This window comes from Salmo salar, chromosome 16 (genome assembly GCF_965601325.2).
Source record: "Salmo salar chromosome 16, fSalSal1, whole genome shotgun sequence".
Lineage (NCBI taxonomy): Eukaryota > Metazoa > Chordata > Actinopteri > Salmoniformes > Salmonidae > Salmo > Salmo salar.
The window spans coordinates 54,409,773-54,435,743 of NC_138306.1; the positions used below are offsets into that span (position 1 = coordinate 54,409,773).

A 25,971-nucleotide genomic window follows, 5' to 3' on the forward strand; every position below is an offset into this window, starting at 1 on the left:
GCTAACACAACGTACCATTTGAACACAGGAGTGATGGTTGCTGATAATGGGCCTCTGTACGCCTTTGTAGACATTCCATAAAAAATCTGCCGTTTCCAGCTACAATAGCCATTTACAACATTAACAATGTTTACACTGTATCTCTGACCAATTTGATGTTATTTTAATTGACAAAAAAATTGCTTTCTTTAAAAAACAAGGACATTTCTAAGTGACCCCAAACTTTTGAATGGTAGTGTGTATATATATATATATCCACTACATAACTCTCTATATATTCTCTACACCACCCTCTATATATCCACTACGTAACCCTCTATAGATCCACTACGTAATCCTCTATAGATCCACTATGTAACCCTCTATAGATCCACTACGTAACCCTCTATAGATCCACTATGTAACCCTCTATATATCCACTACGTAACCCTCTATAGATGCACTACGTAACCCTCTATAGATCCACTATGTAACCCTCTATAGATCCACTACATAACCCTCTATAGATCCACTACGTAACCCTCTATAGATCCACTACGTAACCCTCTATAGATCCACTACGTAACCCTCTATAGATCCACTACGTAACCCTATCTATATCCAGGGGAGTGTGCTACGCCAGTGTGCTTAGCTGCCAATCTACAAATAAAATGATCTTACTCTTAAGTTTTTCAATTTAACCAGGCAAGTCAGTTAAGAACAAATTCTTATTTACAATAACAGCCTACCCGGGAACAGTTCTTACCCTGAACAACTACCTTGTTCAGGAGCAGAACAACAGATGTTTTACCTTGTCAACTCAGGGATTCAATCCAGCAACCTTTCAGTTACTGGTCCAACGCTCAAACCACTAGGCTACCTGCCGCCCCAAAAGTGTAAGTTAATCATCTGATCATATAACCTATCCTGTCCTGTGTCCACTTCAACAGCAAACTGTTGTCTACAGGGCATCTGTGAAAACCAGATTGGGCAAGTCTGTCATATATCGCAACAGTTTGTGTGGCAAAACTATTCATAGAGTGGAAAATGGAATGGAAACACATTAAACTCACTCAGATATATGAAAACTTAAGGAAAAGTGGTTAACGAAACACAGAAGGAAATATGTTGTGGAAATTAGCCAAATATATCAGCCATGGCTGAGTGAAACAAAATGGCTGCAATGTGAGAATATTTTATTAAAGTTAATTTCAGACAGTATTTTTTAAGGTTTCATATATATCATACGTACCTTGGTACAGTAGTTTAACTGACCCTTCCATTGTATGGTGAGTTGGATTCAAAGAGGAAGGAGAGCAAATCAACACATTTGAGTTTTTATTTTTGGAGATATTCCAAACAAATTTTTACAAATGTATAAAAGGTTTTCATACAAAAAACATTCATTTTCAAATTCAACAACAAAAACAAGATTATAATGCTAATATGAGGTACAATCTGAGGAAGACAATTGATCTGGTAACAAAAAGGTCAAAATACACCATTTAAACTTTTGCTAAATGGCAGTTAACTTCCTGTTTACTTATAAACTGTGTCCATAACACAGTTCAGTGGGAGCATTTCATCCTAAATGTTCTCAGAACAACAACAGAAGAACCTTTACCTTCCTTTGACCATTGGCCAAGCCAAGTGATTTAAGCAATAACAGGGTAAAAAGACTGATGAAATTAGAATGAGCTGTATTGTCAGTTCCCTAGACACATATTAAGCCTAGCACTGGTCTAAGAAGCATATTGAACATGCTTTTTAGTCCAGACTAGTCTTAACTTCATAAGGCTCCTTTTTTCTCCACTTCCTGTCTGAATGACGTGCCCAAAGTAAACTGCCTGTTACTCAGGCCCTGAAGCCAGGATATGCATATAATTGGTACCATTGGAAAGAAAAGGAAGTTTGTAGAAATGTTACAATAATGTAGGAGAGTACTACACAATAGACATGGTAGGAGAAAATCCAAAGAAAAAACACCCGGAAATGTCGTTTTTTTTGAGAGACCATGCTTTTCCAATGGCCAGTATAAGGGCATACTCAATTCTAGCTCCCAGGATGCAATTTCTAAGGCTTCCACTGGGTGTCAGCAGGCTATGTTCAAGGTTTCAGGCTTATAACTTGAAAAACGAGTAAGAAACAACAGTTTTAGTACAGGGACACAGTCTTGGAAATCCGTGTTTGCGTGCGCCAAGAAGACAAGACGCACCTACTAAAATTGGTTCCCTATTGAACATACTTCTTTCCGTAAGAAATATTATAGATTTATTACATTTTAGGGTATCTGAGGAAAAAATTGAAATATATTTTGACTTCAGGGGTAGAGTTTAAGGGTAGATTTTTGGATTCCTTTCTTTGCAAGTTGAACGAGTGGATTACTAAAATCGATGGCACCAACCAAACTGACTTTTTGGCATATAAAGAAGGATTTTATCTAATAAAACGACACTACATGTTATAGCTGGGACTCAGGGACATCGCTAGGCCTATTTTAGGGGGGCTTAAGCCCCCTAAAATATGAATTAGCCCCCCCTAAATAAATCAATATATCAGTCAATATATTTTCTCTGTGATTTCTTTTTTTTCGTCAACCATTCCATAGCATCTTAAACTGCTTACCGGGCAGGCATTAGGACCAGGGGGAGGCTGCTGCTGCAGAGGCTGCTGCATGCGCTAGTGACAGTTAGGTCTACTTGTATCTAACATTTTGGTTAACGTTAGCTACTGCTGTGGCTTGAGACTGCTAGCTAACTGTAAACTGACAGGAAAAGGCTCTGACAGGACGAATTCATGCAGATAGGCTACGATGTGAATTTGTGGCAAGTTAGAACAGAGAGAGAGAGAGAGAGAGAGAGTATTCACTACTATAGACTTTGGTCATAATCAAAGCTTTGTTAACCAATACGTGTTTATGGGAGGCTGCCTGTAAATTACAGTGTAACAGACGCTGCGAGCTAGCTAACGGTAACGGTGTCTTTTAAATTCGACATAAGTTTTGTGGCGATGATATCTAGTTAATGTTGTATTTAATGTAGTTTTGCTATCTGTGCCAGGCTATAAATGAGACAGATGACGTAACATCATGCACATATCTTTTCATACTCAATTGCTTTCATTCAGTAGGCCACTGCAAAACAATTATCAGTAGGTCATGTGTAGAAAAGGTGACATAATGTTGATCACAATTGATCCTCAATTTTTCTACTGTAGGCTAGCTAACCACTAAAGTTAGATGGATATACAGAAATTCTTCAAGAGAGGCAGTGCCAGCAGCTCTGCCGAAGGCCAATTCGGTGAGAAATGAAGATTTTACCAGTTCAAAAAAAACTAATTAAAACTTAAACTGATTAATCACCTATTAAGCCTTGAGTTATTGTAGATATGAGTTTAATAACAATACATGTCAAAACACAGCAGACAAGAATGAGGGGAAGAAGCTGGAGGCTGTCAGGGCTGAGGGAGCATGTCTGATCAAGGTTAGTGATAAAAAAAATCAAGTAGATGTTTAAGCTTTCAGTTCAATTTGTACAGCATATGACAGCATATGTCTTACTTTTGTTAGGCATAAAATAAATGATGTTCATGATATCTTAAAGGGTCATGCAGAAAGAGAGGCTTCTATGCAAGGCAGAGATCAACATGCAACCTGTAAAAGTGAGAGAGAGCAAGCATGCCCAGAGAAAGAGGGACAACAAACAGATCCAGACAGGGAGGTAGAACAAACCGATCCAGAGAAAAAAAGTAATCAAGCCGCTGCAGCAACTCCTTCCAAAAATGAGAGCGATTTAGGTGACAAAGACACTGGGTGAAGCTGAATAGCTACCCACATGAAAGTTTTGGTACACAGAAAAGGGCATTTCAGCACTGCTGGTTTAAGAAATACAATTGGGTAGAGTACTCTGTTCACAAAAACGCAGCTTTCTGCTTTCCATGTAGACTTCTTGGCAAAAAAATAAAATTTGATTATTTTGTCAGTAATGGCTGCAAAAATTGGAAAAAAGCTTTGTTTATCTTCAGTAAACATGAAATGGCACAAACACACAGAGACAGTGTTGTGACATGGCAAGCTACCAGGCAACTAGCACTCATGGGAACATTGCTCAGATTTTAACATCTGCCCATGCTAGTGATATTGCAGAGAGAAGGGATTATCTGAGGAGAATTGTTGCGGTCACCTCAATGTTAGGAAGACAGGGACTCTCTTTCCGTGCTGATGATGAATCTAGTGAAAGCACAAATAGAGGGACCTTTCTTGAATGTATGGAGTTTTTGAAGGAGTTTGACCCTCTCCTGCAAAGGTACAATACTCCATCAAATGCGACGTATGTCTCTCCAGAATCTCAGAATGACATGATCGAATGCTGTGCTCAAGAGGTTATGTACACCATGGTCTCTGAGATGTCAAAATCTGGAATGTATGCCATTATGGCAGATGAGGCGAGGGATGGGCAGTCTGAACAGTTGGCTCTGTGTGTTAGGTATGTGACAGAGGGGACAGTTAAGGAGTGTTTACTAGCACTAGCAGAAATCAAGTCATTTGATGCCCAATCGATAGCAAATGAGTTGCAACAGCAGCTCCAAATGAGAGGGGTAGCAGGCCTAAAGTGCGTTACACAGACCTATGATGGTGCAGCTGTCATGAGTGGGTCCAAAGGAGGTGTGCAAGCACATTTCATAGTGCTGCATCCGGAGGCAATTTATGTACATTGCTATGCTCATGAGCTTAATTTGGTGTTGTGTCATACTTGCATGGCTATTTCAGAGGTTCAGAGTTTTTCAGTGTCTTGGAAAATGTGTGTTCGTTTTTCAGTACATCCCTAGTTAACCACCACAAGTTCAAAGAAGCTCAGTCCAAACTTGGAATAGCATCAGCTGAACTTGTACAGCTCTCAAACACTCGCTGGGCACGTCAGCTGCAGTCCATAAATGCAGTCCTGGACACTTTAACTGCTATTTTTGATTGTCTATCTGCCATTGGATCCCCCATGGCTGTTGGTCTGAGAGCAAAGCTTCATAAGTTCTCCACTGTGTATTTGCTACTGATGTTTCAGTCCCTTCTTTCTGTAACTGAGGGACTACACAAGTTCCTCCAGAAAGAGACTGTAGACCTGGCAGAAGCTTGTTTCGGCAAACAAGTTGTATGTGACACACTGATAGGCAAACGCACAGATGCATTTGCCACATAACTTTATGACAGAACCAAAGCACTCTGTAAAATTCACAATATTCCAGAGGCAGATGCAGCAAAAAAGCACAAACAAAGGAAAATGGGAGATTTTGTGGTGGAGACCTCTTTGGGTTTAGGCACAGAATTGTCCTGTTCCCAAACAATGAAAACAGAGTTGTTGCTCCCGTGCTTGGACAGGATGGCTTGTGAGCTTGACCAGCGATTCTTGACTGTAGATGCAGGTCTGCTGTCATGCAGCCTTAACTCAAAAAACTTCCTAGATACATCATGCTTAACTGAGTTTGCCAAGCACTACGGTATTGATGTAAAACAGAAGAGATGTTGGTGGCCAGAAACTTTCTTGCCTGTAAAAGAGAGGCTGGACGTCCTCCCAAAGATATACTTGCTGTGCATAACCTCCTGGATGATGATATGTTTCCTTCTCTGAAGGAAATCATTCAGTTTGCCCTCACAATTCTTGTGAGCAGCTGCTCCTGTGAAAGGTCCTTTAGTGCATTGCGCCGGCTGCACTCCTGGTTGCGTAAGACAATGGGTCAGAAAAGGCTTGCAAGTCTTGCAGCCATGTCCATTGAGGGTGAAGTGCTTGGGCCACTAAGCCACAATAGTGTTTTTGACCGCATTGCCACGTTTAAAAATAGGAGGTAGACTTTGATGCGTCCACCCACAAAATGAGCATCAAAAGAGAGAAGCAGGAGGAGAAGTTATGTAATATAGGTTGTTATATTATATACTTTATCAGATTTTATTCCTGATTATTTTTCAGTTTTTAAAATCGTATGTAGCTCATTAGTTGAATTTAGTTTTGCCCCATTGTGGATGATAATGTTAAGATGTTCCATGTGTCTGAATGATTGGGTTAATTTTGAGCAACACATTTAAATAAAGATTTTTTTCTAATGGTATAATATGACCTGCATGTCTTCACATCTCTCTCTCTCTCTCTCTCTCTCTCTCTCTCTCTCTCTCTCTCTCTCTCTCTCTCTCTCTCTCTCTCTCTCTCTCTCTCTCTCTCTCTCTCTCTCTCTCTCTCTCTCTCTCTCTCTCTCTCTCTCTCTCTCTCTCTCTCTCTCTCTCTCTCTCTCTCTCTCTCTCTCTCTCTCTCTCTCTCTCTCAATAACATCCCAAAAGTATTTTAGCTACATAGTGCACCCGTTTTTGTGCCTTTTGTTGGTGTTGGATGGATGGGGACAGATTGGACTTTCATTTCTTTATTTTTGATAGAATTTAAGTAAGTCATATTAGATCCGTGTCTAACACAAACTATGAGACAGGTATACTTTTAGCCAACCTTGACCAAAAATAACCTTATTTTGATCGATTTTACACCCGTTGTTACTCTAATAATACATGATGAAAAGACGTTTTGGGGGCTTTAAAACAAATCCTGGGGGAGTATGCCCAGACCCCCCCCCTATCCATGAATCTCTAGTGATGTCCCTGCTGGGACCCTTTGGATGACAAATCAGAGAAAGATTTTCAAAAAGTAAGTGAATATTTAATCGCTATTTGTGAATTTATGAAACCTGTGCCGGTGGAAAAATATTTTGATGTGGGGCGCCGTCCGCAAACAATCGCATGGCATGCTTTCTCTGTAATAGATACTGTAAATCAAACAGTGCAGTTAAATTAACAAGAATGTAAGCTTTCAACCGATATAAGACACTTGTATGTGCCTAAATGTTTAATATCCATAATTTTTATGATTATTTCTTTGAATTGCGCGCCCTCCAGTTTCACCGGAAGTTGTCCCGCTAGCGGGACGCCTAGGCTTGACCGGTGTCTGGGATACCTGACCATACTGCTTAAAGGGGAATGGAAACACATCTAAGCAAAGAGATGTATTCAATCCACTAATACTAAACATGTGCATTTAACATAAAAACATCTCTATATTTAGTATTTAGGTTTATTTGAGCTATGGTCAGCTCCATTTTAAATTGCCATACAATTTAGATACCTGACCATACTACTTAAGCCACTACATCTTCTTTAGTTACCACAGTCATCTCATTGGCTTAGTCCAGCTATTAGTGATTGCAAATAAAATATACAGACCCCATCTCTTTGGAGTTTATAGTAAGGCCTACTTCTACTAGGAAATATATCTTGGTGACATTCCAGGTCTCCTTTTTTCCAGTTTCACTGCAAACCACATTAATAGTGTACACACTAAAAAATGAGGGTTCCTCAAGGGGTTCTTTGGGATTTGTGATGGTTCTAAGTGGAACCATAATGACTCCAATAACCCTTTGAGCTCTTCAATGGTTCTTTACAGTTCAGAAAAGGATTCTTTGCTCTTTTAGTGGCTCATACGAATATTTTGGACCGTGGTTTTAGTCACAGCTCTTTTTGTGCAACCGTAAGTAAGAGTGTAATTCCAGTTTATCTAATGTGTTGTGTTATTCCATTACATATTATATATGACTGTGACCAGTGACGGTGTCTTGTGAAAGACTCGCGTATGACCTTGTGTCAGTTGAGAACGGTTGACTAAATCAATCAGTGCTTCTCAATTCTCTACTCAGGGACTCCCAGTTGTTCCAGAGGTAGCTCACTTGATTCTACTTGTCAATTAACACAATAATAACTCAGATGGAATTTTAACAATATAATATGGCTGACCAGATTAAAAGACCCTTTATGGTTCTTCAAAAGGATCTACAAAGAACCTTTCGGATTGTGAAAGGTTATTTATAGAACCATTCTCCATAAAGGTTCTATAAAGAACCATAAAAAAGGGTTCTTTATAGCCCCAAACAGGGTTGTAAGCATAGCGGAATCCTGTTTTGGTGCTATATAGAACCTTTCTTAATGGTTCTTTATAGAACCTTAAGAAAATTATCTTTATAGCACCTTACATGTTCCATTTAGAACCTTATAAGGATGGTTAGAAATTGCTGCAGTGCAATATGACATAGCAATCTAGACACTTCTCCAAAATAGACAACCTAGAACTATCCCATTTCCACCATCTCTGACACAACTTTCATGGACCGGTAACTGTCCTAATATGGACACTGTACCCATGATTGTTGGATTGTGTGTCGTCATCTGAACAGGAACCAGAGGAGGCTGGCCAGACAGAAAAGCAGCCCAGAGAGGGTGTGTGTGTGTCCGGTTGAGGCGGGCGGATGTGGTGGGCAGTCCGTGTAGGGTGGGATGCAGGCTGCGTAGGCCATGGCGTGGGCGATATAGTTCTGCTCTTTGACCCCGTGAAAGAGGTGGGCCATGGGGCCTTTGGCGTAGATGGCCACGTCCTCCCCGCCATGGGTCTCAGAGTCCAGAGGGACTGCAGCTTGCTGCATGTACTCTTCATCGTCTGAGAACCAGAGAGGTAGTGGTTAAAGCCCAATTTGTCTACATGTTTATAAACACATACAAGGTGCGTTCACACTGCACCTTAGCCCTGGGCTAAGAGCCTCCTGAGAGCCTGAGCTAAGGGAGATTTTAGCCTGGGGCTAAGCGAGTGTTCACACTTGAACATTGTAAGTGGGCTAGCACCAACGTTATCCTGTGTGGCTCAGTTGGTAGAGCATGGTGTAGAATATTGCAGGGATAGAATATTGGTCCCCTGGCAGGGATAGAATGTTGGTCCCCTGGCAGGGATAGAATGTTGGTTGCCTGGCAGGGATAGAATGTTGGTCCCCTGGCAGAGATAGAATGTTGGTCCCCTGGCAGGGATAGAATGTTGGTTGCCTGGCAGGGATAGAATGTTGGTCCCCTGGCAGGGATAGAATGTTGGTTGCCTGGCAGGGATAGAATTTTGGTTGCCTGGCAGGGATAGAATGTTGGTCCCCTGGCAGGGATAGAATGTTGGTCCCCTGGCAGAGATAGAATGTTGTTCGCATGTGTGTTTGTCCGTTAGCCCAGGGCTTTGGAATACAAGTGTGAATCATTAGACCTGTGTTAACAAACGCTTGTGTGAAAACAGAATAAGCTAGCCCAGCGCCAGTCTAGCCAGGGGCTAAGAACAAAACAGTATGAAAAGCACTACACTATACCACAGTCATGTACGAAAGAGGAACATGAGCACATCTGCAAGTATACATGTACAGTACATGCATGCACGCTTGTACACACACACAGACAAACATGCACACACATTTTACAAAACAGCTACTGCCTGTATTACTTTAATAGTTGTAGTATACTTACAGTAATCCACCAATGTGATGTTTCCTCTCGTTCCATTCACATGTACATAACCAGGACCGTTGGCATACAGGATGCTAGTGAATGGCATCCTATCATCTGCCTTCTTGTGTGCCAAACCTGACACAAAATGGTTTACATAACATGATGGTGAACATTACATTCTATGCTGGACACAAAAATATATGACATTGAAGTGAAAAGACAAATAAAAACATTGCACCCTTGACTGTATATCTTACAGTACAGTGTACATTGTAGGACATCCTTGCGATCCTTGAGGATCTCTCTAAAATATACACAGTACTATCTGTAACACACATGAGCCTATGACTGTTTTGGACCATACCAAAGATGGGGTTTCCACGGGGGGTGTTTCCTCCGAAGGTGAAGACGTGGGAGTGGTCTGCGGTAACGACAGTGAGGGTGTCTGATTCTCTGGTGAGCCGGGAGGCTCGTTGCACCGCCCGGTCAAACATCACAGCCTCAGTCAGCGCCAGCTTGGCAATGCCATCATGGTGCCCATGGTCAATTCTCCCTCGTAAAACAAGAACAACACAACACAACTCAGACAGAGTTGATGACTGACTCAAGGAGAGTTGATGATTGACTCAAGATGGGGGGGCTTTAAGACTGAGCGTGTCCTAAAAATTGACATATTTTTATTACTTTATCATTGAATCCTAACTTGAGATCCTCACAACGAACACATCTGCCATTACAACCGAACACATCTGCCATTACAACCGAACACATCTGCCATTACAACCACAGCTGTCAATACAACCACAGCTGTCAATACAACCACAGCTGTCAATACAACCACAGCTGTCAGTACAACCACAGCTGCCATTACAACCACAGCTGTCATTACAACCACAGCTGCCAATACAACCACAGCTGCCATTACAACCATAGCTGTCAATACAACCACAGCTGTCAATACAACCACAGCTTTCAATACAACCACAGCTGTCAATACATGCTGTCAATAATTGCTGTCAAAAATTACAATGTCGTAAATGCAAAACAGGATGCAGCCTGGGTACATTCTTCATCTTAGCAGTTCTTGTTGTATATGTAATAGTAGCCCATGCTACAGTATGTGTTCAAATAAAGGTACTCATCTTTTACAAAGAGGAAGTAGCCTTTGGGTTTTAAATAAATGTACTCATCTTCTACAAAGAATCTTTTATAAAGAGGAAGTAGCCTTTGGGTTTTAAATAAAGGTACTCATCTTTTACAAATAATTTTTTATAAAGAGGAAGTAGCCTTTGGGTTTTAAATAAAGGTACTCATCTTTTACAAAGAATCTTTTATAAAGAGGAAGTAGCCTTTGGGTTTTAAATAAAGGTACTCATCTTCTACAAAGAATATTTTATAAAGAGGAAGTAGCCTTTGGGTTTTAAATAAAGGTACTCATCTTCTACAAAGAGGAAGTAGCCTTTGGGGTTCTTGCTGAGGATCTGAATGGCTTTCTCTGTCATCTCGACGATGGACGGGTCACGTGTGGCATTCCGGAAAACCTCAAACCGCATGTCCTTTGGCTCAAAGAGACCTGCCGCCACAAGAAGGAAAGAGAGCGGGAGGAAGAAAGTAATAAAAGAGAGAACACAATGTTGGGAACGCAGTTCACCTTTTGGTGGTAACAGTTAATGACAGAAGTACGTTTTTCCTGGTGAAGAAAAACTCAAGCCCCCGTGTACGGCATCCATATTAGGAAATCATCTATTCTCAGACAAAACTTCAGTGACAGTCTTATCTTTCATTACTTAGTCAATAGAATGGCATGGTATACCAATGGTATACCAACACCTCAACACCTGATAACATTCATATACACTAGCGGCAAAGGGAATGTTTGTTTGTGGGTGTTTGTGAGTGTGTTTGATAGTACGTGTGGTAGTGTGTAGGGTGTGTGCATATGTGTGTGACATAGAGGAGGCTGGCGGGAGGAGCTATAGGGAGACGGGCTCATTGTAATGGCTGGAATGGAGAGAGAAAAACGTAACTGTATAAAACATATCAAACATATGGAAACCATGGAAACCACGTTTGACTCCGTTCCATTTATTCCATTCCAGATGTTACATCCTCCTATAGCTCCTCCCACCAGCCGCCTCTGATGGGTGTGTGTGTGTGTGTGTGTGTGTGTATGTGTATGTGCTTGTGTCCATGTAAACAGAATGTTGATAAAAACCAACCTACCCAGGAGACGGTCAGTAGTCTTTACATTAATCTCGTCAAACTGCTTCCTGTGCCAAACATACTGGGAATTCTTGTCCTGAAACACAGACATCACAGAGACACAGAGGACACTGTTTTATTCATAGCTTTACATTGACGTCATGCGATAACAGAACATCAGTTACACCTAACAATTTTACTGGCAATTAAGTAGTAAATACAGGCCTAAGCTGTAAATTACACCTGGCTCATGTTCAGCGGGTAACAAATGGAAGAAAACAGACTGGAACAGGATATCAACATGGACTTAGTCACTGTTACTAGCCAGCTACCACCTGGTACTCAAACCTGCACCTTAGAGACTGCTGCCCTATGTACATAAACATGGAACACTGGTCACTTTAATAATGGAACACTGGTCACTAATAATGTTTGCATACTGTTTTACCCATTCCATATGTATAATACTGTATTCTAGTCATTCACCACCGCTGAGTCAATACATCTTAGAATCACCTTTTGCAGTGAATATAGCTGATGTTTTCAGGGTAAGTCTGTAAGAGCTTTCCACATCTGGATTGAACAATATTTGCATGCTCTGTCAAATCAGTTGTTGATCATTGCTAGACAGCCATTTTCATGTCTTGCCATAGATTTTCAAGCAGATTAAGTCAAAACTGTAACTGGGCCACTCAGAACTTTCAATTTCGTCATGGTAAGCAACTCCAGTGTATATTTGGCCTTGTGTTTTAGGTTATTGTCCTGATGAAAGGTGAGTTTGTCTACCAGTGTTTGTTGGAAAGCAGACTGAACCAAGTTTTCCTCAATGATTTTTCCTGTGCTCAGCTCTATTCATTTTCTTTTTATCCTAAAAAACTCCCTCCATTTCCCGATGACAAGCATACCCATAACATGATGCAGCCACCACCATGCTTGAAAATATGAAGAGTGGTAGTCTGTGATGAGTTGTGTTGAATTTTCCCCAACATAAAGTTTTGTATTCAGGACATTAAGTTCATTTCTTTGCCACCTGTTTTGCAGTAGTACTTTAGTGCCTTGTTGCAAGCAAGCTGCATGTTTTGGTATATTCCTTCTTTTCCCTCTGTCATTTAGGTTAGTATTGTGGAGTAACTACAATGTTGTTGATCCATCCTCAGTTTTCTCCTGTCACAGCCAATAAACTCTGTTTTAAAGTCACCATGGTGAAATCCCTGAATGGTTTCCTTCTTCTCTGGCAACTGAGTTAGGAAGGATGCCTGTATCTTTGTAGTGTCTGGGTGTATTGATACACCATCTAAATTGTAATTAATAACACCACCATGCTCAAAGGCTTAAACACATTTTTTCTCCTGAACTTATTTAGGCTTACCATAACAAAGGGGTTGAATACTTATTGACTCAAGACATTTAAGCTTTTCATTTATAATTAATTGTAAGAAAATTCTGAAAACATAATTCCACTTTGGTTATGGGGTATTGTAGGTAGGCCAGTGTCACAAAATCTCAATTGAACCAATTTTAAATGCAGGCTGTAATATAGCAAAACGTGGAAAAAGTCAAGGGCTGTGAATACTTTCAGAATGCACTGTATATTGATATTCCAGACTCTGAAATTGCTCGTTCTGATATTTATTAATTTCTTTATTTACATTTTTGGGATTTGCATGTATTATTTTGCATTGTTAGGTATTACTGCACTGTTGGAGATAAAAACACAAGCATTTCACTGCACCTGCGATAACATCTGCAAAATATGTGTACGTGACCAATACAATGAGTAATGCTCATTTAAGTTTTCCATTGCAAAAAACAATCTGTTGCAATTAGTTTTACGTTTTGTGCCCGAATGAACATGACCATGAAAGTTATTTTGCCATTTTCATAAGGGAACTGGCTAAAGTTCTGTGGGGTTCGAACAGACAACAGGTTCCAGAACACTAACACACTTCTGTGGGGTTCTAACAGACATCAGGTTCCAGAACACTAACAGTTCTGTGGGGTTCTAACAGACATCAGGTTCCAGAACACTAACACAGTTCTGTGGGGTTCTAACAGATATCAGGTTCCAGAACACTAACACAGTTCTGTGGGGTTCTAACAGACATCAGGTTCCAGAACACTAACAGTTCTGTGGGGTTCTAACAGACATCAGGTTCCAGAACACTAACACAGTTCTGTGGGGTTCTAACAGACAACAGGTTCCAGAACATTAACACATCCTTAGGTGTAAAGGCTCATACAATATACCCTCAATGTGACCAACAACGGACATTATCAATGTGTACCTGCTGGGCCTTCATCCAGACGTCAATGAGGTTCCTCTTATCTTTCCGATCCCCTTTCCGGGAAGAGGAAGTGGGGTACTCAGGGTCTGGAGTTCCCTTTGGGGTCATATACATCCGCCCCCCACCCAGGATAACCTGATGCACCAGATAGATACTTCATATTACTGTGTACATTCCACACACAGTAGTACAGTATGTCCCAATCCTGGTCCTGGGGACATAAAGGTGTCCACATTTTAGTTTTTTGCCCTTGGACTAACACACCTAAATCAGATCAAATGCTTCATGTTGATTACTGTTACCACAGGGGGAACTGCTTTCCCCAGATTGTGTTTTCTCGCTTTTCTCCCATCCTCCCTCTCCCAAATCAAATCAAATCAAATTGTATTAGGCACATGCGTCGAATACAACAGGTGTAGACCTTACAGTACATTTACATTACATTTAAGTCATTTAGCAGACGCTCTAACTTACAGGCTCTAACCAACAGAGCAGTTTCAAAAAAATACTCTCTCTGTCCTTGTTGAGTGCTAGGGCCCAAAACTAAAATCTGCATCCCTTTGGGACTCTTCCCACTGGGCAAACCATTGGTTGGGATTAATGATGTTTCTACATCATTTCAACCAAGAAAAGTCAATGTGATGACATTGAATCAACGTGGAAACATTTTTGTATTTGAAAAAAAATCAATGTAAGGGATTTTTTTTATTTAATTTTTTTTCACTCAACGTTTAACCTAAATCCAATGACGTGGTGAATTATTTTGTCAATTTCGCGTTAAATTCAGTTTAGTTGACAACTGAACCAAATCAAAAATAGACGTTGAACTGACATCTGTGCCCAGTGGGTTAGGACCAGGATTGGGAAATACTGCAGTGAAAAGCAATGACATGAGATGATAGTATATATAGAATGTGATACCAATAAAAGGCCTTCATGGAGACTTACATCAATGTCAACGTTGGTCACCAGCTGTGTGGCAATGTCGACACAGCCCTGTCGGCGGGCACTAGAGGGAATGTCAGCATCGCTGTACCAGCTGCGGCTCACTGAGTGGGCATAGGCAGCAGCAGGAGAAGCATGCTGTACACGTGTGGTGGTCACGATGCCCACTGACTTCCCTGGAACACATATCCCATTGACAAACCCAGAGGTGTACATTGTCCATATTAGGAAACACTTCCACACCCTAGACATGCACACGCTATTCACTGACAGACACATCAAACAACTGATTCTATAAATGGTACTCATCTATGGAATTATATTGAGGCATACAAACATTTTAAATAGACGCTCTTATTCTTAGTGACTAACAGGAGCAACAGAATTTTCACATAGTCGGCTCAGGGTTTGGAACTAGCCAATTACTAGGCTACCTGTCGCTCACAAACTGATTTCTACTTGAGTCTACATCTACAGCATGGTTACTACCAACTCAATGTTCACAAATGTCTGGGAAATTGCGTTTAAAAGTATTTTATTGTGTGCAGGTCGTTAATCTGTTTTGGAATGAATCCCGGCCTTAAATATAAGAATCAATGATTAACAAGTATAAGGGTTATGGGTGTTAAAGGCCCAATACAGCCATTTTATATCAATATCAAATCATTTCTGTGGAACAGTTAAGTACCTTACAGTAATAGATTTCCATTAAAAATGGGCAAAAATTGCTTTTTAGCAAAAAACTTTTTTTCAAGCAAGAAATTTGCTACAACTGCCTGGTAGTGGTCTGAGTGGGGATGGGAAAAGGGAAAACTAGGTGTTATTGCCAGAGAGGTTTGGAACTCTTTTTGTTATTGGTCTATTAACCAATTTACCACATGGGGATGTCACCATGGAAAGCCGACACTCCCCCCCAAGCTAACCTGCTGATTAGAAGGTCCTGTGTCGATTTTATTTTCAAACAGCAACTATGAGGAATTTGTTTACACTTTTACAGTGTTAGTTTCATCAACTGTTGTAAAATATTATATAAAACACAGGAAAAAATATAATTTTGACTGCACTGGGCCTGTAAGGGTTACTTAATATGAGATGATCGTTTTACTCCCTCACACAGTAGATAATAAGTTGAGAACATTGCACTTTAGATAACCTTACAATCCTATCATCCTCATCTATCTATCTATGGTGGAGTGTGTGAGGGTGTGGATACAAGATATATATAATGATAGTGTACCTTGACCATTTGTAAGCCCCGCCCCCTTTGTTACTGTTGCTACCTCAATCAACTGTTTCAAATACCCTTTGAAACTACTGGAGAAAACCCCTCTCGATGAACTCAAACTGTGTTTTTGACAATGAAATCAAACACAAACTACCCCTTGCTAATCTGGAGACTTTGTTGTTGAACTGTCATTACAACTGCTTGACGGTAAAATTGGTAAAATAAACCTGGTAAAATCAAGTTTGTAGTCTGGCTAGCCACTGGATGGCTCTGAATGCATTCTCAGCGTGCAGTCAAAGCTACTAACCAATTTTGGAACGAATTAGTAATCTAAAATCATATCCTGCTGTCAACAGTAGATAAGAGTTGTATTCATAATATAACATTGGCTAACTTAGCTAGCTAACATGCATTTGGAGAAAACAAGTTATATTAACGGACTAGCTAGCGTTAGCAATGGTGGTCAATGAGACACTGAGACTAAGACAAGACCAAGACTGTGAGCTAGCTAACCAGCTACCAAACAATGCAACTTCGTATTATTTTCTGATTTGTAAAATACTCCATCAATAGGCTCTGTATTTCAGGAATCACAGTCGTGACTACCCCTGGTGCACAGTTCAATTATTTAGCCGTTTAAGCGATACATTTTTTCATGAAAAGTCTCTGCCAGTATGACTTTTGCCATTGTCCTCATTTGCTTCCAATACGTTTGAAACTTAATGGCGGAGAGTCGAATTCAGAAAAGAAGATTCCTCGACTCCTTGACAACCGAGAGTCGGAGTCGACTCCAAAAGTCCTGTCTAGGCAGCTAGGCTGACGTAGGTTACTGATTATCCTTGAATATTTTGGTAAGTAGAGATTGTAAGAAGGCTCCATGTGTATTGCTAATCAATTACCCAGATCATTAGGGTGCAGGCACACACTAACTAGGGAAGTGGAATGAATGGGCTGCTGCACAGTCACTATGGGAGCTCTTTCTAGAGCGCCGTTAAATTGTGCATAATAGCATTTTTTAACTCTTTAAATGGAAATTAAGCTAGTGAGACACACAGTATTTAAAAAGTACCAGTCAAAAGTTTGGACACACCTACTCATTCAAGGGTTTTTCTTTATTTTTACAATTTTCTACTTTGCAGAACATCAACGCAATGAAAGACATCAACGCTATGAAATAACACTTATGGGATCATGTAGTATCCAAAAAGGTGTTAAACAATTTAAAATATATTTTAGATTCTTCAAAGTAGCCACTGTTTGTCTTGATGACAGCTTTGCACTCTTGACATTCTCTCAACCAGCTTCACCTGGAATGCTTTTCTAACAGTCTTGAAGGAGTTGACACATATGCTGAGCATTTGTTGGCTGCATTTCAGTGGTAGAAAAAGTACTCAATTGTCAAACTTAAGTAAAAGTTAAGATACCTTAATAGAAAATGACTCAAGTAAAAGTGAAAGTCAGCCAGTAAAATATTACTTGTGTAAAAGTATACTTAAGTATCAAAAGTAAATGAAATTGCTAAAAACACTTATGTGCAAAAGTAAAAGTATAAATCATTTCAAATTCCTTATATTAAGCAAACCAGACGGCCAATCTATTTTTAAATGTTAAAAAATATATTTTCCTGCTAAGCATTCAAAATGTTTCAGATAACTTTTAGGTGTCATGGAAAATGTATGGAGTAAAAAGTACATTATTTTCATTAGGAATGTAGTGAAGTAAAAGTAAAAGTTGTCAAAAATATAAATAGTAAAGTACAGATACCCCCAAAACCTAGTTAAGTAGTACTTTGAAGTATTTTTACTTAAGTACTTTAAACCACTGCTGCTTTTCCTTCACTCTGCAGTCCAACTCATCCCAAACCATCTCAATTGGGTTGAGGTCGGGTGATTGTGGAGGCCAGATCATCTGATGCGGCACTCCATCACCCTCCTTCTTGGTCAAATCGCCCTTACACAGCCTGAAAGTGTGTTTTGGGTTATGTTGAAAAACAAATGGATGTTCCACTAAGCGCAAACCAGATGGGATGACGTATCGCTGCAGAACGCTGTGGTATCCATGCTGGTTAAGTGTGCCTTGAATTCTAAATAAATCACTGACAGTGTAAACAGCAAAGCACCCGCACACCATCACACCTCCTCCTCCATGCTTCATGGTGGGAACCACACATCCGGAGATCATCCGTTCACCTACTCTGCGTCTCATAATATTTTTTTCTTTTTTTGTGAAAGAGCAGTTGGAAACAAAAATCACAAATTTGGACTCATCAGACCAAAGGACAGAGCCCAAGTAAGTCTCTTCTTCTAAAAGGTGTCCTTTAGTAGTGGTTTCTTTGCCACAATTCGACCATGAAGGCCTGATTAACGCAGTCTCCTTTGAACAGTTGATGTTGAGATGTATCTATTACTTGAACTCTGTGAAGCATTAATTAGGCTGCAATTTCTGAGGCTGATAACTCTAATGAACTTATTCTCTGCAGCAGAGGTAACTCTGGGTCTTCCTTTCCTGTGGCGGTCCTCATGAGTGCCAGTTTCATCATAACGCTTGATGGTGTTTGCGACTGCACAAATTTTCCATATTGACTGACCTTCATGTCATAAAGTGATGATGGACTGTCATTTCTCTTTGCTTATTTGCGCTGTTCTTGCCATAATATGGACTTGATCTTTTACCAAATAGGGCTATCTTCTGTATACCACCCCTACCTTGTCACAACAGCTGATTGGCTGAAATGCATTAAGAGGGAAAAATTCCACAAATTAACTTTTAACAAGGCACACCTGCCAATTGGAATGCATTCCAGGTGACGACCTCATTAAGCTGGTTGAGATAATGCCAAGAGTGTGCAAAGCTGTCATCAAGGCAAGGAGTGGCTACTTTAAATAATCTCATTTATAGAATATATTTTGATTTGTTTACCACCTTTTTGGTTACTACATGATTCCATATGTGTTATTTTATAGTTTTGATGTCTTCACTATTATTCTACAATGTAGAAAATAGTACAAATAAAGAAAAACCCTTGAATGAGTAGGTGTGTTCAAACATTTGACTGTTACTGTAATTGTGGCAATAATTTGTGGATAACATACAGGTAACTGCCAAAATAAAGGAAACACTAGCATAAGGTGTCCTTAAAGGGTCTTGGGCCACAACGATCCAGAACAGCGTCAATGCACCTTGGCATAGATTCTACAAGTGTCTGGAACTCTATTGGAGGGATGCGACACCATTCTTCCACAAGAAATTCCATCATTTGAATGTATTTTTTACGGTGTTGGAAAACGCTGTCTCAGGCACCGTTCCAGAATCTCCCATCAGTGTTAAATTGGGTTGAGATCTGGTGACTGAGATGGGCATGGCATATGGTTTACATCGTTTACATGCTCATCAAAGCATTCAGATACCACTTGTGCCCTGTAATATTGGGATGCAAACTCAAAATGTAATACATTTCAACTCTATATCTGACATAGTACAGGTATCTTATTTTTTTTTAAGCCCATAACCATGTGTGTGAGGTGTATACTTTTGTTTCAAAGTAGACTTGTTTAAGACTTCCAAGAAACACTCTGTGTGACCCTGGTGGCAGGTCGCCTGGTGGTTAGGAGTGTTGAGCCAGTAACCAAAAGGTTGCTGGATCAAAGCCCCAAGCTGACAAGTTAAAACTCTGTTGTTCTACTCCTGAGCAAGGCAATTAGCCCCCTGTTCCCCGCGCGCCAAAGATGTCGATTAAGGTAGCCATCCGCCCCTCTCTGATTCAGAGGCTTTCGGTTAAATGCAGAAGATACATTTCAGTTGTACAACTGACTAGGTATACCCCTTTCTTCACCCTTCATTTAGCCCACCGCAGTAAAAGGTTAAATTGAAAGTTACGGAGGTATAAATATCATACCATATCAGTAACTTTTTCACTCATCATTATTCACATTTCATTCATGATTATCTGCAGTCGTGGTAGCATCGAACAACTGCTGAATGAGTCCAAAAATGTGCTGAGATTAATTACTTTTGTAGAAGTGTTCAGAAACACATTATATTCTTATTTACAATAAAAGTGACTCCATAATGACACAGTACATTATTTACCATTAATTCTTATTGGGCATAAAATAATCTGAAACACAAACAAAACAAACATCAAATGCATCCTACGAGTTTGTAAAATCACAAGCTTGATTTAATCATTGCCAAGAATATAGGACCAAATACTACTTTGATACACTGTAAGTGAATTTGTCCACATACTTATCCTCTTGTCGTTTGCCTAGGATAGGGGGCGCTACAGCGATTTTTGAAAAACATTTGTGCCCATTTTAAACGGCCTCCTACTCAAACTCAGAAGCTAGGATATGCATGTAATTAATACTTGTGGATAGAAAACACCCTAAAGTTTCTAAAACTGTTTGAATGGTGTCTGTGAGTATAACAGATCTCATATGGCAGTCAAAACCCCGAGACCGATCGTAACAGGATGTGGAATTCTGAATTGCGGACTCAACTTCACCACTTTGCCTGTGATTCACACAGTGAGCAATGGTTCATTGAGCACTTCCTATTGCTTCCACTAGATGTCCCCAGTCTTTACAAAATGATTTGAGCCTTCTACTGTGAAAACTGAATGAATGAGACGCTGTGGAAAGTGGTCACATGAGGAGGGCCATCACCATTATGACGCCGGCGACTAGATTTGATATGCGATTGTTCCAAGATGGCGCTGACCTGTATTGCTAGCCTATTTTCTGAGTATCGCATCCCCTTTTATCGCAAAGTGTGATTACCCAGTAAAGTTATTTTTAAATCTGGCATTACAGGTGCTTTCAAGAGATATTCATCTATAAATCTTCGAATGACAATATTACATTTTAAAAATGTTTTCGAATAGTAATTTAGTAAATTGTAGTGCTGTTTCACCGGATGCATTTGAGGGAAAATAGTTAGTCAACGTTACACGCCGATGTAAAATGCTGTTTTTATATATAAATATGAACTTTATCGAACAAAAGAATGCATGTATTGTGTAACATGATGTCCTAGGAGTGTCATCTGATGAAGTTTGTAAAAGATTAGTGCTGCATTTAGCTGTTTTTTGGTTATTTGTGATGCATGTGGTTGGTCGGAAAATGGCTATGTGGCTACTTTTACGATATACTTCTCTAACATAATCTAATGTTTTGCTTTTGCTGTAAAGCCTTTTTGAAATCGGACAACGTGGTTCGATTCAGGAGAGGTGTATCTATAAAACGAAATAACATAGTCCTATATTTGAAAAAAAATATATATTCAATTTCGTTATGCTAATGGCGATAGGATTTTTTCGCTGGATGTCCGTCCCGCATACGAGACGAGCCCGTCAAGAGGTTATGCCACCTTCAAATGGGGGGACTATAGATACATAAAGTGCATTCAATTCTAAAGGTCAAACAGATATGTATGAAAATCCCCTCAAATAAAAGGTGACATTCTGTACTGTCGCCTCATATTAAAACATCTCAAATCCAAAATGCTGGAGTATAGAGCCAAAGTGAAAGGTTTTGCTTCACTGTCCAAGTAAATAAATGTAAGTAGGGGAGCGTATATGTAGATAGTACATTTTACGTTTAGGTTCAATATGTCACAAACTGTTTCTGCATATTGGTTAGTGATTTGGACACTTTAAAACTGTACATCTGTCTATTTATCAAAAGTTACTGACAGGAAGCAGCGACAGCATAATTTTCAACTTATGTTTTCAATTGTCACACCCTGACCATAGAGAGCCTTTTTATTCTCTATTTTGGTTAGGTCGGGGTGTGACTGGGGGGGTGTTTCTATCTAGGTGTTTTATTTCTATGTTGGCCTGGTATGGTTCCCAATCAGAGGCAACTGTTTATCATTGTCTCTGATTGGGGATCATTTTTAGTTAGCCATTTCCCCACTGCATTTTGTGGGATCTTGTTTTGAGTTAGTGCATGTAGCACCGCTGATGTTACGGTTAGTTGTTTGTTTCCTTTTGTTTTGTAAGTTTCACTAAATAAAATATGTGGAACTCAGAGCACGCTGCGCCTTGGTCCGTCTCTCCACACAACCATGACATCAATAGTATTCAACTTAATCAGGTAAAAACTACTGAATGAGTCCAAAAATGTGCTGTGACTAATTACTTTTGATGATATACTAGACATCGTCTAAACAAGTTTGCCCTGCCTATGCTGACATTGCAGCTGTAGCTATTTATAGCTCATTTTGGTCCAATCTTGTCAAATTGGAGTCAGAGTTGAGAGTGTTGACTCTAACGACTCCGATACTATAGCTACAAACACAAAACAGGTTAGCGACAGTTGCTATCCACCGGAGCGTTGCGATTGGTTTTCCAAAATGTTGGGAAGGGTCAATTGTGCAATGGAATGTGTATGGGGTGGCTGTGAATGGGTAGTGTAAGTGAACTTTTGTGTGTTTTTTTGTTTTTGCTTGTCTGTATAAAATGAGTGTGTATGTGCTGCAGTACACCATACCTTGTGCTTTGGCGCGATGTAGCACGGAGTACACTTCATTCCCAAACGTGGTGTTGCACTCGTAGGCCACTGCATTGGCGCTAAGGCCCACTGTCTTAGCGTTAGCCTTCACTCCGCAGTGGTACGCTGTAGCTGTGCTAGCACTGTCTGCTACCTGCTTATCAACACTGTATGTCTGTAAGGCACAAAACAAACACACTCAAATTATGGGGCATAGCGATACATAAGTACTGGAACAACCTTTCCCCAAAACCTAGGAACTTCGCCAAGAGGCTTGGAGCTCTTTGCGTAACAGCTAAGCTGCAATAGCTACTAAAGTCCAAAGTCCGAAGTCTCTTCTTGACTCTTAAACACTATTTTATAAGATAACGTACAACTTTGCAGTCTATCTTGTAAATAGACTGCAAACTAACATAAAAAAAGGAGGGGTCATTGAGTCCCTGTAAACTACATTATTTTGTTTGCCATTCAGTGCACCTTATCTGATGACTGTGAGAGAAGCTGGAACTGACATCGAAAAGACCGGAAATTCTTATCCAAATGTGTAGAATTTAATGGAGAATGAAAAGATTTTGGCATTATGTTTGGCTAACTTCTATCTGACCATAGACCTAAATTCTGTGTTTCCTGCTTTCACCACAATGGTTGCATTTTCATTTTAAATGTCAAATTCAACTTAAGCTGTGTAACATTTTCTTACAACAACACCAAGAGGACTGTACTGAGCTGTAGTAGGGTGAAATACGACAAGATACAACATGTCAAGAGAACAGAGCATGCAAAACATCTTCCTGAAATGAAACCAAGTACTGAGTGAATTGAATGGAGGCATAGTGAGAGATTTAGGGTGAAATAGTGCAGGGTTCCATCCGACCTTAGAGAGCGCAAGGTAAGGGAAGGTATCCATGGCGAGCACTGTCTCCTCTCCAGACCTTCCTTCCATCTGGCCCCTCAGGATGCGAGCCGCGGACACAGTGGACACACCCATCCCTGAGTGACAAATGAGATGACAATGATGTCATCCACCCTCATTAATGTGCTCTAAGACCTAACACGTATTTCCTAATGTCTTTAATTGTGAAGCCTCTTATATTGATACAATTCTATTTATACTGAACAAAAATATAGCCGCAACATACAACAATTTAAAATATCTGAATTACAGTTAGGCCCTAATTCATGGATTTCACAAGACATAAATACATAAATGAGGCCCTAATTCATGGATTTCACATGACTGGGCAGGGGCGCAGCCATGTGTGGGCCTGGGAGGGCATAGGCCCACCCACTTGGAAGCCAGACCGACCCACTGGGGAGCCAGTCCCAGCCAATCAGAATTAGGTTTTCCTTACAAAAGGGCTTTACTAAGAACCTTGGCGTGACCCTGGACAACATCCTGTCGTTCTTTGCAAACATCAAAGCAGTGACTCGCTCCTGCAGGTTCATGCTCTACAACATTCGTAGAGTATGACCCTACGTCATACAGGAAACGGATCAGGTCCTAGTCCAGTCACTTGTCATCTCCCATCTGAACTACTGCAACTCGCTGTTGACTGGGCTCCCTGCTTGTGCCATCAAACCCCTGCATCTTATCCAGAACTCTGCAACCCGCCTGGTGTTCAACCTTCCCATGTCACCCCGCTTCTCCGCACACTCCACTGGCTTCCAGTCGAAGCTTGCATACACTATAAGACCATGGTACTTGCCTACGGAACAGCAAGAGGAACTGCCCCTCCCTAACTTCAGGCTATGCTCAAACCCTAAACCCAAACCCGAGCACTCCGTTCTGCCACCTCTGGTCTCTTGGTCCTCCCGCTCAGCCCAGTCCAAGCTCTTCTCTGTCCTGTCACCCCAATGGTGGAACCAGCTTCACTCTGATCTAGTACAACAGAGTCCCTGCCCATCTTCTGAAAACATCTAAAACCCTACCTCTTCAAAGAGTATCTTAAATAATCCCCCCCCAGTTTGTAAACTAACACTCACATTACTCCGTTTTTCATACTAGCTCTGACTTTGCTAACGTCTACTTTATTGAGGAAAAATGTATTTACTGTGACTGTAATGTGCCTGTGATATGTGGATGTCTCACCTAGCTGTTTTAATTAAGATGAATGCACTAACTCTGGATAAGAGCGTCTGCTAAATGACTCAAATGGCAATGTAAATGACTCATGAAGAAGGAGAAGACGAAGGAGAAGGAGAAGAAGAAGGAGAAGAACAAGAAGAAGAAGAACTTCCTCATAAATATCACAAAATAGACCTTTCATGCGGAGTAGAAATTCTGTCAGCCAATGACAAAAACACTGAGACCTTGTGTCCCTCTAAGTGTGCATCCCAAAGCCGCTCTACTCTCTTTAAACCACATTCGTCGGATGCACGCCTGAGCCTCAATAACTACAATTCCAATTATTTATCCAACAGTATTCCTCCAGTTTTACTCCTGTAATTGACAAAGAAATCCCTGTGCTAGATAGTGAAGAGGCTGTGCTCTGCAGTGCCAGATAATGCCGTGCTTTACATAAACACCATCTGGTTATCGTATGTCTATGGTTCTGCCTCTTTACCGTCCCCCAGGAAGAGGATGATGTTCTTGGCGCGGTGCACTCGGGGGCGGAGTCTCAGCGCAGCTTGGAGTGTCTCCTTGGCCTGAGCATTCCAGTAGGCTGGGTCCCTCTCTTTCTCCTGCTCCTCTATATGAAAAAAAAAACACAAAAGCACGTTACAGTTGAGACAATTGAGTAGACATTTTTCCTAGGGGACTTGGGTTCTGAGGAGGCGTCAAAAAGGACAAAACCAGTTAAGAAACACCTTGATGCCTCTCAGTCTCAGAATAGTGGCAGCTGTCCTGATGGTGTGAGGAAGACTGCGCACAAAAACAACGGAAAGACAAACAGTCCATCCATCCCGTTGTGTCATAACACTTTACATAAGCTGGATCTGACAGACACACACACACACACTTTCTTTCTCTCTACTCACACACTTGACCACAATTACTTATGAACCACAGCTGAGGTTACCTGTGAGACGAACCAAGCCTAAGGTTACATGTGAGATGACTTTAAAAAGTTAAAAAGAAAAGGAGAGCCTCACAGTCTATGAGCTCAGATGCAATAATTTAATAACCACCGTTTCGACAGGCAAGCTGTCGTCATCAGGGTAAAATACCTGTGAGACAAACCACGGCTGAGGTTAACTGTGAGATGAACCACGGCTGAGGTTAGCTGTAAGACCCATCCATCCGCCCGTCCACCCAGACCAGTGCTAATATTATCGGCAGGGACTATGCCGCTGCTGGGTCCTGAATCCTCACCTTCGGCTGTGGCAATACTCCCGGTAACGGCAAGCAGGAGAGAGGCCAGGAGGAGAGGGAGCAGCCTGAAGGCCCAGCTCTGTGGTGATGCCTGCATCACTGGCCTGGAGGATGGAAAAGCTGTCCCACCGACCCACACAGCACTCAGGAGGAGAGGAGAGTGTACCTCCTCAGACCTCCAGCCCAGCCTTTTAAAG

At 40.8% G+C, this 25,971-nt stretch overlaps 1 protein-coding gene across 1 annotated transcript; it reads right to left on the bottom strand.

Annotated features, from left to right (window-relative positions):
• Positions 1–1,300: 1,300 nt before the first annotated feature.
• alpi.1 (alkaline phosphatase, intestinal, tandem duplicate 1) lies at positions 1,301–25,971 on the bottom strand. Its single transcript, XM_014149858.3, has 11 exons — positions 25,775–25,971; positions 25,026–25,151; positions 23,336–23,451; positions 22,462–22,636; positions 14,746–14,918; positions 13,798–13,932; positions 11,534–11,609; positions 10,749–10,883; positions 9,675–9,866; positions 9,329–9,445; positions 1,301–8,492 (listed from the first exon to the last, which is right to left on the bottom strand). The coding sequence occupies exons 1-11, from the start codon at positions 25,869–25,871 to the stop codon at positions 8,221–8,223; spliced, it is 1,614 nt and encodes a 537-aa protein (XP_014005333.1). The 5' UTR covers positions 25,872–25,971; the 3' UTR covers positions 1,301–8,220.

Excerpts from the sequence above, each read along its gene's own strand:
- alpi.1 (XM_014149858.3), bottom strand. The coding sequence starts at position 25,871 with ATGCAGGCATCACCACAGAGCTGGGCCTTCAGGCTGCTCCCTCTCCTC. Across the intron at positions 9,446-9,674 it reads CCGTGGAAACCCCATCTTTG|GTTTGGCACACAAGAAGGCA; the intron begins GTATGGTCCAAA and ends ATTTTGTGTCAG. Across the intron at positions 8,493-9,328 it reads CATCACATTGGTGGATTACT|ACGATGAAGAGTACATGCAG; the intron begins GTAAGTATACTA and ends TCTGGTTCTCAG.